This window comes from Nylanderia fulva, unplaced genomic scaffold (assembly GCF_048542155.1).
Source record: "Nylanderia fulva isolate GAGA-0341 unplaced genomic scaffold, ASM4854215v1 Scaffold490, whole genome shotgun sequence".
NCBI classification, from domain to species: Eukaryota; Metazoa; Arthropoda; class Insecta; order Hymenoptera; family Formicidae; genus Nylanderia; species Nylanderia fulva.
Genome location: NW_028190577.1, coordinates 41,330 through 53,608, shown reverse-complemented (window position 1 = coordinate 53,608; position 12,279 = coordinate 41,330). Strand labels below are relative to the sequence as shown.

At 36.6% G+C, this 12,279-nt stretch overlaps 1 protein-coding gene across 1 annotated transcript; it reads right to left on the bottom strand.

Annotated features, from left to right (window-relative positions):
• Positions 1-10,784: 10,784 nt before the first annotated feature.
• LOC114940744 (uncharacterized) lies at positions 10,785-12,223 on the bottom strand. The gene is made up of 2 exons (XM_029315495.1): positions 11,589-12,223; positions 10,785-11,334 (listed from the first exon to the last, which is right to left on the bottom strand). Exons 1-2 carry the CDS (start codon positions 12,221-12,223, stop codon positions 10,785-10,787), a joined length of 1,185 nt encoding a protein of 394 aa, XP_029171328.1.
• Between the last annotated feature and the right edge of the window lie 56 nt (positions 12,224-12,279).

Genomic DNA, 12,279 nt, shown 5'->3' with positions numbered 1-12,279 from the left:
GAATTAAAATTATTTACATAAAGAAATTAAACGAATTAAATTTTGCACATAATACAAATTCAACATCAATGCAAAAGGTTTCTGGATGGATGCCGCGTGATTTAACAGCGTAATGCCGACGTTTTGCAAACGTTGCAGTTTGCATCTTTAGGACTGAGAGCTCCGATATTGAGCTTTCTTGGGTTATGGTCCTTATATATGTATGTATATACATATATATATATAACTGTTGAAAACATATATATATATATATATATATATATATATTTTCAACAGTTAGCGTACACTGGCCTGGGCCCATAACCTGTTGTAGGATATGATCTGGTGGTAAATAACTTTTAAGATTCTTTTCTTCCTTTTACAATATATTGTAACTTGTAACATATATGTGACAGTCTTGAAAAAGGCATGTATGGTATATACTAAAAAGAGAGGTAACTTATATATTTACTAGAGTTACTAGGAAAAAGAACTCCATCTATGAAGATTAAAATAAATTTTGAAGATTAAAATAACTGCAATATTCATAAAAGAAAGAATGTCGACATTAGACTAAAACAACAACTTATTAGATAGATGTTTGCTATTATCACACCCACAATTTTTTAATAAAAACTTAGAGATAGTTATTAATATACTTACAACGGTTACCCCCTGGATCTTATTTTTAACAAAATCAATTATCGAATAAGATATCTCATTGCTAAAAAAAAGCATTACGGAAAGACAAACAAACATAGAAAGAATAGAAAATACAATAAAAGAATTAGAAACAAAAAATTATTTGTTATTCCATATATAAATAGGATCTCTGAAATGATTGTCTCCTCGATAAAAAAAATACAGAATTTTTAGTAGAATATAGATGCCTTAATAAACTTGATAAAATTATTAAAACACAAAAAGATAAAATTAAACATCCTTGTCATTCCAATGTAGTTTACAAGATTAATTGCAATAATTGTAATGCATCTTATGTGGGCCAAACGAAGAGACAATTACAGACGAGATTGAAAGAACACAAAAATAATATCAAGTTGGATTCGATGAGACACTCGGTAATTTCTGAACATATTAAAGAAGAACACCATACATTCAATTGGGATAATGTATTGATTATGGACAAAGAAATTAATTATCATAAAAGACTCATCTCAGAGATGTTACACATTAAAGAACAAAAAAATGGATTAAATTTAAATAAAGACACTGAGCTTCTTAGCGAGTCCTATTATGATATTTTAGACAAATTAGCAAAAATAAAATAATAATAAGACAAATAGGACATCAAGAGTTTAGGCACATCTATCTGATATTATATAAATACACATAATTTACGATTAAATATAGTTCAAAATGAGATGTCTTGTTAGACTGTTGGTTTTATCTATTTATAATAATTTCAATTTAAAAAAAAAAAACTGTGTTAAAACTGTGAGAAGAGGCGACACAAAGTAAGCATAATAAATTTATGTAAGGACTTTTATCTATTAGTAGACATGCGTTAATTGTTATTTATTTGTTAATCACAGCGCCCATGGATATTAAGAATTTCTCGCTTAAAAACGAAGAAATAATTTACGAGATCCGACTAACATCATAAGATCACATTACGGCAAATACTTTTATAAATTAAATATGACAAATTGTAACACGCATAAATTTCTTATAAATTCTCGACTCGAATTAACAAACTATTAGTAATTTTAAGAATATTATGATCTATTTTTTGTAAGAATTATAAATTACGTAACACTGTTATACTGAGGAAGACCGCGTGCGGTTGAAACGTTTATGGAAGACTTTTTTGTGATTTTAATATATTGTTTATGGAATAAATTTTGGTTGGATACAGCATCTTAAATATTGCTCGATAAGTTGGCCTTTTTTGAATAATAATAATAATTTTTGGATTTTCAAAACTAAAGAAAAAATAGAAAATATATATGTCTCAGAGAGGGAGAAGGGGAAGGGAGGATAAAGGAGAAATTATGTCTGGAAATCCGCTGTAAATTCAAAGAAGAGAAGAAAATCACGAATCTCTTGCTGGTGCGAGAAATCTTCAATGATTTTTTGGAGAGGCGAGAGGAAAAAAAATCACGAATCTCTTGCTGGTGCAAGAAATCCTTAATAATTTTCAGGAGAGAAGAGAAGATCACGAATGTCTCGCTGATGCTAGAAATCCTCATTAATTTTCAAAAAAGCAGATAAGAGAGAAAATGACGAATCTTTTGCTGATGCGAGAAATCCTCAGTAATTCTCAAAAGAGGAGAGAAAATCACGAATTTCTCGCTGATCCGAGAAATTCTTAATGATTTTCGGGAAAGGGGAGAAAAAAGAGAAAATCACGAATCTCTCGCTGATGCAAGAAATCCTCAATGATTCTCAGAAGAAAAGAGAAAATCACGAATCTCTTGCTGATGCGAGAAATCCTCAATGATTCTCAGAAGAAAAGAGAAAATCACGAATCTCTTGCTGATGCGAGAAATTCTCAATAATTTTCAAAAGAGGAGAGAAAATCGCGAATCTCTCGCTGATGCGAGAAATCCTCAATTATTTTCAAGAAAGGTGAGAGGGAGACACAGACGTTGGTGCCTAAATTCAAGAATTATTTGGGGAGTAAGGAGTAATTATTCTGAGGCGACTTCATATCTAATAAAGACGAATTATTAATAAAAGCCAGTATGGACTAATCATAAATTTTCTTATTATTTTTTTAATTCTCTTTGGCGAAGAATACAAATCTATGATTATTTATCTTTACAGTATGGTCATTGAGTCATTTTATAGAGGATGTAGTAGCACATATAATATTAGTGATTTTGATGTCAGAAAATTACTACAAAATAAAAGTTAGTGCAACGTGTGTACAACATTTCTATTGTCAAAGAACGTCGTCTCCAAATTATCTAAGCTTAAAAACAGAAAAAATTTAATTTTTCTATCAGACGATGTCATACATTTCACGATCTGCGGAACGCGTTATTCGTGAACATACTCATTTACAAGAGTTTTAACAAGGCTCTGTAATATAAATATAAATTTAACGTATAAGACGGGCAACAAGAGCCAAATCGCGGATGACAATGCGTTATCCTAACGAAACTAAATAATTTTTCGTTAGAATTAAATACCGGTGCACAAGGCACCAAATTTTTACTTGGACACGGCCAAGATTTTAAATATGAAATAATCTCATATTTTGAGATTTAATTTCAATATCCCTTTAACCCCCCTACGGAAAATAAATAAATGAATGCAAGAGAAAAATATAGATCCGAAAATCGCTGAATCGGGAATCGAACCCGAGACCTTTCGCTTGCCGGGCGACTGCTCTTCCAGCTGAGCTATTCAGATCCTTTCGATTCTATACTTTTCTCTGTTATATATATTAATGTTGGTAAACAAACGCATTTTTTAAGCCAGCGTGTATCAAATATAAGAGTTTTAACAAGGCTCTGTAATATAAATATAAATTTAACGTATAAGACGGGCAACAAGAGCCAAATCGCGGATGACAATGCGTTATCCTAACGAAACTAAATAATTTTTCGTTAGAATTCCCGTTTCGAATTTTTCGTTTCGATTCCCGATTCAGCGATTTTCGGATCTATATTTTTCTCTTGCATTCATTTATTTATTTTCCGTAGGGGGGTTAAAGGGGTATTGAAATTAAATCTCAAAATATGAGATTATTTCATATTTAAAATCTTGGCCGTGTCCAAGTAAAAATTTGGTGCCTTGTGCACCGGTATTTAATTCTAACGAAAAATTATTTAGTTTCGTTAGGATAACGCATTGTCATCCGCGATTTGGCTCTTGTTGCCCGTCTTATACGTTAAATTTATATTTATATTACAGAGCCTTGTTAAAACTCTTATATTTGATACACGCTGGCTTAAAAAATGCGTTTGTTTACCAACATTAATATATATAACATCCGCAGATTTGGCTCTTGTTGCCCGTCTTATACGTTAAATTATATTTATACTCATTACTATTCAAAAAAGCGAATATTAAACAATTGTTAATGATTAAAGTGTTATGTCCTGCGGTCTCCATGATTCTTTTCTTTCGGAGAACGCAATGCGATATCTCAAATATCGTAGGCGCATAGAAAGCTCGCGTAAACATACGACCTGACAGGCAAGTAGAGATAACCCGAGAGAGCTCAATCGTAAAATTAAGAGAGATATACAAATCACGAGGGACAAACAGACCAATGTAAAGATCGTGAATCACAACTCGCAGTCCCCCGGGAAAGAAAAAAGAAAAAGAAAAATTTGAACTAGTTGACAGATCTCTAAGTCAAGCCACCTTGCTCTCGAAAAGTAATAAAAATTTAGAAAGAAATCTCCACTTAAAAAATAATAAAATTTTAAGAAAATAACCACCTGAACCTGTCAGATCGTTGGTACGCGACATCTGCTCTAGATAAACCCACGAAGGACAGCTGAACTTCGATAGGTTAGCACCACACATATCTAAATATATGCACGTATACACATATACACATGATAGGTTAGCACCACACATATCTAAACATATGCACGTATACAATGTTTTTGCGTAAAAATGTTTTTAATATATAACTTTTTTTTTAGACTTGCAATCTCACTTTTAATTGTTTACTAATATTTCTTCATATAATTCTTACCGCGTATACTATATTTCATGCACAGACAAACTGCAGAACTTTTTTATTAAATAAGTATTGTTACGAACTGACACAAAAAAAGCCGATAACAAAACTGTAATTTTTGATTTTTATATGATTTATATATGCAATCATAGCTAGCGTGGTCCATTTTTTTAAGTACTTTAATCGTGGAAAAGGATTTATTGATCAGTATAGTCAATAAAAAGTTATATTAAAAAAACTAAATATTCGCATTCGGTCGGTAAAAACATACCTCCGGCATCCTCTTAAAGGGATCCTAATTGGTCTATAGTATCGACCAAACCGATTATATTTTTCCACAATCGAGAAGTTTTTATTGCGTTAATAGAATAACAAATGCTTTTCCACGATTAAAAAATTACTGTACGTACAGAAACAAAGTGGGAACTTACTGATTTTATGTTAAAAACAAGAAAAAATTTAAAAATTAAAATTTCTTTATCGACTTTTGTCGTCAGGTCGAAAAAATAATTGTTTAATATAAAAGTTCTGCTGTTTGTATGTACAAAATAAGATAGGTTCCGACTAGATATTGAATGAAAAAGTATTAGTAAGCTTTTAGATATAAGTTTAGAATCCTAATAAATAAAAAAACGGTGCAGAAAATTTTCACGCATATATGTTGTATACGTGCATATGTTTAGATATGTATGGTGCTAATCTATCATGTGTATATGTGTATACTTGCATATGTTTAGATATGTGTGGTGCTAACCTTTCGGAGTTTGGTCGTCACTCCAGCATCCCCTTAACCAAAAGCCCTAACCAATCAGAGTAATTTTCAACTTAAAGAGACGCCTTCGGGACCTAAAGGGCATTATTAAAAAATGCTCCTATTAGTTGGAAAAATTTGACAATCAATGGAAAGGAGGAGCAAGGAGATTTATATAAGCGCGACATCGCTCAAGCGGCCAGACAGTGTTACGCAGAGATTTTCGCCCCGAACTCTATTACAAGTATCACGAAAAGTTATTCGGAGTTATTAAAAGTACTCGGTGAGTGCAGACTTCCATACGAACTATTGTGAGTACAACTCGCCTAATGACCACTAACACTAGTGCAAAAATTAATGCGAACCCGCTTCGATTTTCGAGCCCGAGTCGATCCAGAGCTACCAGTAAACAACGAGCTCAACAGTAGTAAGTTGCCTCAGAATAACTACTTCTTACTCCCCAAATAATTCTTGGATTTAGGCACCCGAATGTGTTTTCTTTTTTTTTATATAACGCCAACATCTGTGTCTCCCTCTCACCTTTCTTGAAAATAATTGAGGATTTCTCGCATCAACAGGAAATTCGTGATTTTCTCTCCTTTCTTGAAAATCATTGAGAATTTCTCGCATCAGCGAGAGATTCGCGATTTTCTCTCCTCTTTTGAGAATTATTAAATGCGTTATCAATTTAAAATTCTGAGTTTAGAAATTAAAGATTTAAACATCAGAATTAAACATTTGCATTGTAATACAAAAGAAATTGAAGAGAAACTCGCAGACTGTTTACCTCACAACCTTCTAAATAAATTTTTCAATATGAACATAAACAATTTAATGACTTTCAATAAAAAGAAAAAGAACATAGAGATTAAAAAATTCAGTTTTTTGGTTAGTAAACACAATGTAACTGTTGATCCTCTGAACAACATAGATAACAAAAAATGGGTTTTGAATATAAGCGACACCTCTATTCCAAAGATTGTAATGAATTTTTTGAGTCTAGGCAATAGATTTGCATTTCTTATTAACCAATGTAGTAAAAATGATCGACAACAAGTAGTATTAGAAACAATTAAAAATGTTGAAAATTGTATCAACAATAGAAAAATAACGGGCAAATCAATCGAGATAACAAGAAATATAGTTAGTAATCATTTATCGAATTTTTTAACTAAACAACAACATTATCGTCTTAGCGAACAACACATTTTAAAAAACTTCTCAGTATGCAAAAAATTTTTAAAGAACAGTAACTTATTAGTAACGAAAGCGGACAAGGGCCAAGTCATCGTGATATTAGATAAAAAAGATTACATTTCAAAAATGAATGCAATGTTGGAAGACCACACCACCTATAGGAAATTAAACAGAGATCCCATAAAAAGAATCACTAATAACATTAATGCTGTTATTAAAGTTTGGCGGGATAAAAAAATCATAGATGAATCTATGTTTAAATGGTTGAACTGCACAAATGGGAGTCTCCCACAATGTTACGGACTTCCAAAGATACATAAAACGGGCTTTCCGCTACGAATTATTGTATCCGCGCTGGGCAGTCCGGTATATAATATAGCACAATACATCCATAATATTTTAAATAAATCCATCAATAAACCAAAATCACATATTAAAGACGGTTGGTCATTTGCGGAAAAAATTAAAAATATTAGCATTAATTGTGAGGAAGTGTTGGTCTCGTTAGACATCACATCATTATATACTAACATACCGAAAGACTTAGTAATCGAAGCTATAAAAAAGAGATGGGACACGATCGTACCTAACACCAGTCTCAATCTTGAGCAACTTATACATGCTGTTAATGTTGTCTTGGATTCCACTATCTTTAGCTTTAACGGTCTATTTTACAAACAAGTCTTTAGCAGCCCAACGGGGTCCCCTCTGTCACCCATCCTGGCAGATATGGTGATAGATGATCTAGAGTCTCATTGCTTAAATTCATTGCAGTTCGCAGTTCCGGTTTATTTCAGATATGTCGATGACATTTTTACTGTTATACCACGCAATAAATTAGATGAGATGTTATCGATTTTTAATGCTTACCATCAACGGTTAAAATTCACCTATGAAATATAATGTAATAATTCCATCAATTTTTTAGACACAACAATTATTAGGTGTAGTGAAGGAAAGTTAATCACTAATTGATTTAGGAAGCCCACTTTCTCAGGGAGATACATTAACTTCCTTTCAGCCCATCCGTTTAAAAATAAAATTAACTGCATGAACAATTTAGTGGACAGAGCCATCTTATTGTCAAATAAAAAATTTTATAATGATAATATTAATATAGTAAAACAGATTTTAACTAATAATAAATTTCCATTACTTACCATTAATAAATATATCAAAAAAGACTACAATTTAAAAAAAATAAGAACACCAATAATAATAGCAGGGAAAATAGTAATATTAATAACTTAAATGATCGTACATACATTGTGTTACCATACATGGAAAATTTCAGCGACAACATCTCTAAATCGCTTAGAAAAAAAGGACTAAGAGTAGTATATAATCAATCAAAATTAATATTGGACGCTAGTGGTGAAAATAAACTTGGCAAACTTGATTTCGACGTAACTAGCAATTTTATTTAATTTTTTCACGACGTTTCGACCATTTGGTTGTGGTCCTTATCAAGTGAAAATTCTATAACATATTATTACACAATCGTTTTTACCAATGTTGAAACATACAAGAAACTATCTAAATGTTGAGTTAATAATATAAATATAAATTTTATAAACGTACCCATTAATTAAACTGAGATTAACGCAACATCACACCGGTCTTATTTAAAATTTATAGTTAAAAGTTAAAAGAGGAACACGTCCCATCGCTATGATGTTTCGTCAACGACTAACTTTGAAACGCGACACTAAACAATCTTTATTATTTTGTCGTAAACATTTGTCAAATTCTCAGTGTCTTTCTGTAGGTTAACCGTATTATCATGCTTCTTTATGAAGAATATTTTAGCAATCTCTCTTTTTCTTACATGTTTCTCATTATGTAAAATGGTCGGTGATTTCCAATCAAAGTTATGTCCAAAATCACATCTGTGTTTACTCAAAACCGAATGATTAGACTCATGTAATTTAATATTGCTGGCATGTTCCTTCACTCTAGTGCATAAATGTCTCTTAGTTTGTCCAATGTATGAGGCATTACAATTTTTACAATTGATCTTGTATACTACATTTGTTTTTATATCATTAGTTATTAAATCTTTACCTCGTTTTATCAATCTATTCAACTTTTTGGCAAACCATAAACGACATTTAAGTTAGCATTTTTGAATTGACAACTAATTGGTTTAGGAAACCTACATGTTCTGGTAGATACATCAATTTTCTTTCAAGTCATCCTATTAAATATAAAATTAATACGATTCACAATTTGGTAGACCATGCAATTTTACTGTCAAACAAACAATTTTATAATACGAATATTGAGATTGTAAAGAACATTTTAATTAATAATTGCTTTCCGGATCGTATTATTAATAAATATGTAAATAAAAGAATTAATGTACTAAATAACAATAGGAATGTTAACCGTCACAATGCGGATAATAACGACAATTTGAGTAATGATTTGGATAATAACGGTAATGTGAATTCGGCTCAAGATAAGAATTATGTAATTCCACTTCCATACGTTAAAGACGTCAGCGACAGTATTAAAAGGTCACTTAAAAATGCTAACTTAAATGTCGTTTATGGTTTGCCAAAAAAGTTGAATAGATTGATAAAACGAGGTAAAGATTTAATAACTAATGATATAAAAACGAATGTAGTATACAAGATCAATTGTGAAAATTGTAATGCCTCATACATTGGACAAACTAAGAGACATTTATGCACTAGAGTGAAGGAACATGCCAGCAATATTAAATTACATGAGTCTAATCATTCGGTTTTGAGTAAACACAGATGTGATTTTGGACATAACTTTGATTGGAAATCACCGACCATTTTACATAATGAGAAACATGTAAGAAAGAGAGAGATTACTGAAATGTTCTTCATAAAGAAGCATGATAATACGGTTAACCTACAGAAAGACACTGAGAATTTGACAAATGTTTACGACAAAATAATAAAGATTGTTTAGTGTCGCGTTTCAAAGTTAGTCGTTGACGAAACATCATAGCGATGAGACGTGTTCCTCTTTTAACTTTTAACTATTGTGCGAATTCGCGGCAACGCGGAGTGCGAACCGGAGAGTGAGTGAAAAATTGTACTGACAACGGAGCACAGCACAACGACAAGAAAAGAAAAGAAGACAAAGTTAATAAGACGGTACTGTATTTTACAATATTTACAAGAAAGTACGAATCGCGCACTAGTGGCGCGATAAACTGCAAGGATTGCAAAAAGTGCAATCGACAAGCGAATTACGTATGCGCGAGAAGTGCGATACTACAGAACTTTTGTGAAAAAAGCGAAACAAAAACTCTCGGTCTATGCGTGCGAGCGGCGACAAGACGAATGCGAAAAGGACGTGCGGGAAAACAGTTTTATCCTGCCGACCTTCGAGAAGATTCTAATGCAAAATTACCGAACTTGTAATTTTGCAATGTAATGATGTGGAATCTTCTCGAGCGTCGGAGGACAAAACTGTTTTGACTCTGCTGTTTTTGTTTGGCCAGCCCGCGTAAACGGGCTGGCGACAGCCGAAGGCGTTTTGCGAAACGCGCGCAGCGTGATTTGCGCTTGGCGATTAGCGCGAATTGACACGCCGAATTTGATATTGCAAAAATATCAATTTGCCACACTGCATGCATACATGCACACACACACTCTCTCTATCTTTCTCTCTCTCTCTCTCTCATTTTCTTTACTCTCAATCTTAACATTCCGCCCGCCTCGTCGCGACGAGCGACGAACGATTTTAGTGATTCGCGGTGCTATCTCGAAGAGAGCATTGAGGTGCAGCGGAGAATACGATGCGCGAAACGAGAGTGAGTATACGACTTATTATTTACAGTTTTTGAACGACGAACAAGAATAATTACACGTTTTTTTTTTTTTATTTCTTTTACAGTATATTTACACGCGGGACGGAACTTGCGGCACGAAGTTTACGCCGGTGGCCCGGGTCCGTGGCGGCCGCCGTCGGCAGTGGTACGATTTTAACCACTGGCCGGGTCAACTCGCCAACGGACGTGCGGACGTCCACCACGCGTATCTGCCCGTCCTTGCCGGGGTGCACGCGCGTGACCCGAGCAAGCGGCCACCGGCACGGCGGGGTATTCTCGCCCTTGACTAGACACAACTGGCCCTCGAGAATGGCTCCACGAGTGGTCCACCATTTAGGCCGCGGGCTGAGATGCTGCAAATACTCGCGGGTCTACCGCTGCTACAGGTGATCCCGCATCTGCTGCAGGAGCCGCCACCGATTCAGCCGGTTGGCTGACGCATCCAAGAGTGACGGCTCTGGGATGACAAGAAGAGGGCTTTCCACCAGGAAATGCCCAGGCGTCAGGGCACCGAGGTCGTCAGGGTCGTCCGTTAAAACCTCGAGCGGCCTTGAATTGAAACAGGCCTCAACCTCTGTAAGGAACGTCGACAGTTCCTCAAAGGTCAGTCTGGCCTCGCCGATGGTGCGTTTCAGGTGGTGTTTGACAGCCTTGGCCGCCGCTTCCCACAGGCCGCCAAAGTGTGGAGCTGCCGGTGGATTGAAGCTCCACCGTATTTCTCGGTCTGCCAGGTGCCCAACAATCGTCTGAATCTCACGGCCAGCAGCTTTGAAGAGGTCCTTGAGCTGTCGGTCAGCGCCCACAAAGTTAGTGCCGCAGTCGCTGTACACGACTGTGCACAACTCTCGTCGGGACACGAACCGACGAAAGACCACTAGGAAGGCCTCGGCGGTGTAGTCGCTGACGGCTTCAAGATGTACGGCGCGGGAGCTGAAACAAACGAACACCATCAAAAAGTTCTTGTAGGCCTTGTGTCCTCGGCCTCTCGTCGTTCGAAGCCACACGGGACCGGCAAGGTCCACGCCGGTGTGCTGGAATGGGCGGCTCAGAGTGACGCGCGCTCTTGGCAGGTCGCCCATCTTCGGCCGTAAAGTGGCCGCCCGCCATTGGACGCATGGGGGGGGGGGCAGCTGTGGATGTGGCTGCGAACCAGTTGACGTTCTCGCGGAATCCAGAAGCGCTGCCTGATGTGCGCCAAGGTGGCCTGGACTCCGCCGTGAAGTATTCGCTTGTGGGCGGCGCCAATCACCAGGTGAGTCAGATGAGACTGCGGCGGTAGGATGACAGGATGACGTTGATCGGCATCCAAAATTGCGTGTTTCAGACGCCCGCTGACCCTCAGGGTGCCCTCGTCGTCCAACATGGGAACCAGCTTGCGGAGTGAGCTCCGGGCAGGCAGCGTCCTTCCAGCACGGACGTCCTGCAGCTCGGCCTGGTAGCTCGACTTCTGAGCTACCCGGATCCATCTTGACAAAGCGGCCTCCAGCTCCTCAGGTTCCAAGGAGGTCGACACAGCTTTGCTGTCTGCTGAATGACGTCCTCGTGCCCTCCAGCGCCAGGCGGACACGCGAAGTAGGCGACGAAGGCAGGAGAAGCGGCAGAGCTCCTTAGCTCCTCGGCGGCTACATGGCATCGGAACGGTCGCTGCTCCGGTAAGTCGGCCGTCCCCAAGGGTCCGACGTCCTTCGGCCAGAAGTCCGCGTGATGGCGGAGATATTCCGGCCCTCGCAACCACAGAGGATGCTCCAGGAGCTTCTTCGGCGACACCTCTCGGGAGGCACAGTCTGCAGGATTCTCCTTGCCAGGTACGTGCCGCCATCTTGCATCTTGGTTGTCGCGGTGATTTTCAGCGACGCGGTTGGCTACGTACGTATT

What these genes read in the sequence shown, in the direction of transcription:
- LOC114940744 (XM_029315495.1), bottom strand. Translation starts at nt 12,223, where the DNA reads ATGGCGGCACGTACCTGGCAAGGAGAATCCTGCAGACTGTGCCTCCCG. An exon ending in GCCACCTTGGCGCACATCAG is followed by an intron (nt 11,335 to 11,588) that starts GCAGCGCTTCTG and finishes CGTTTGTTTCAG; the next exon opens with CTCCCGCGCCGTACATCTTG.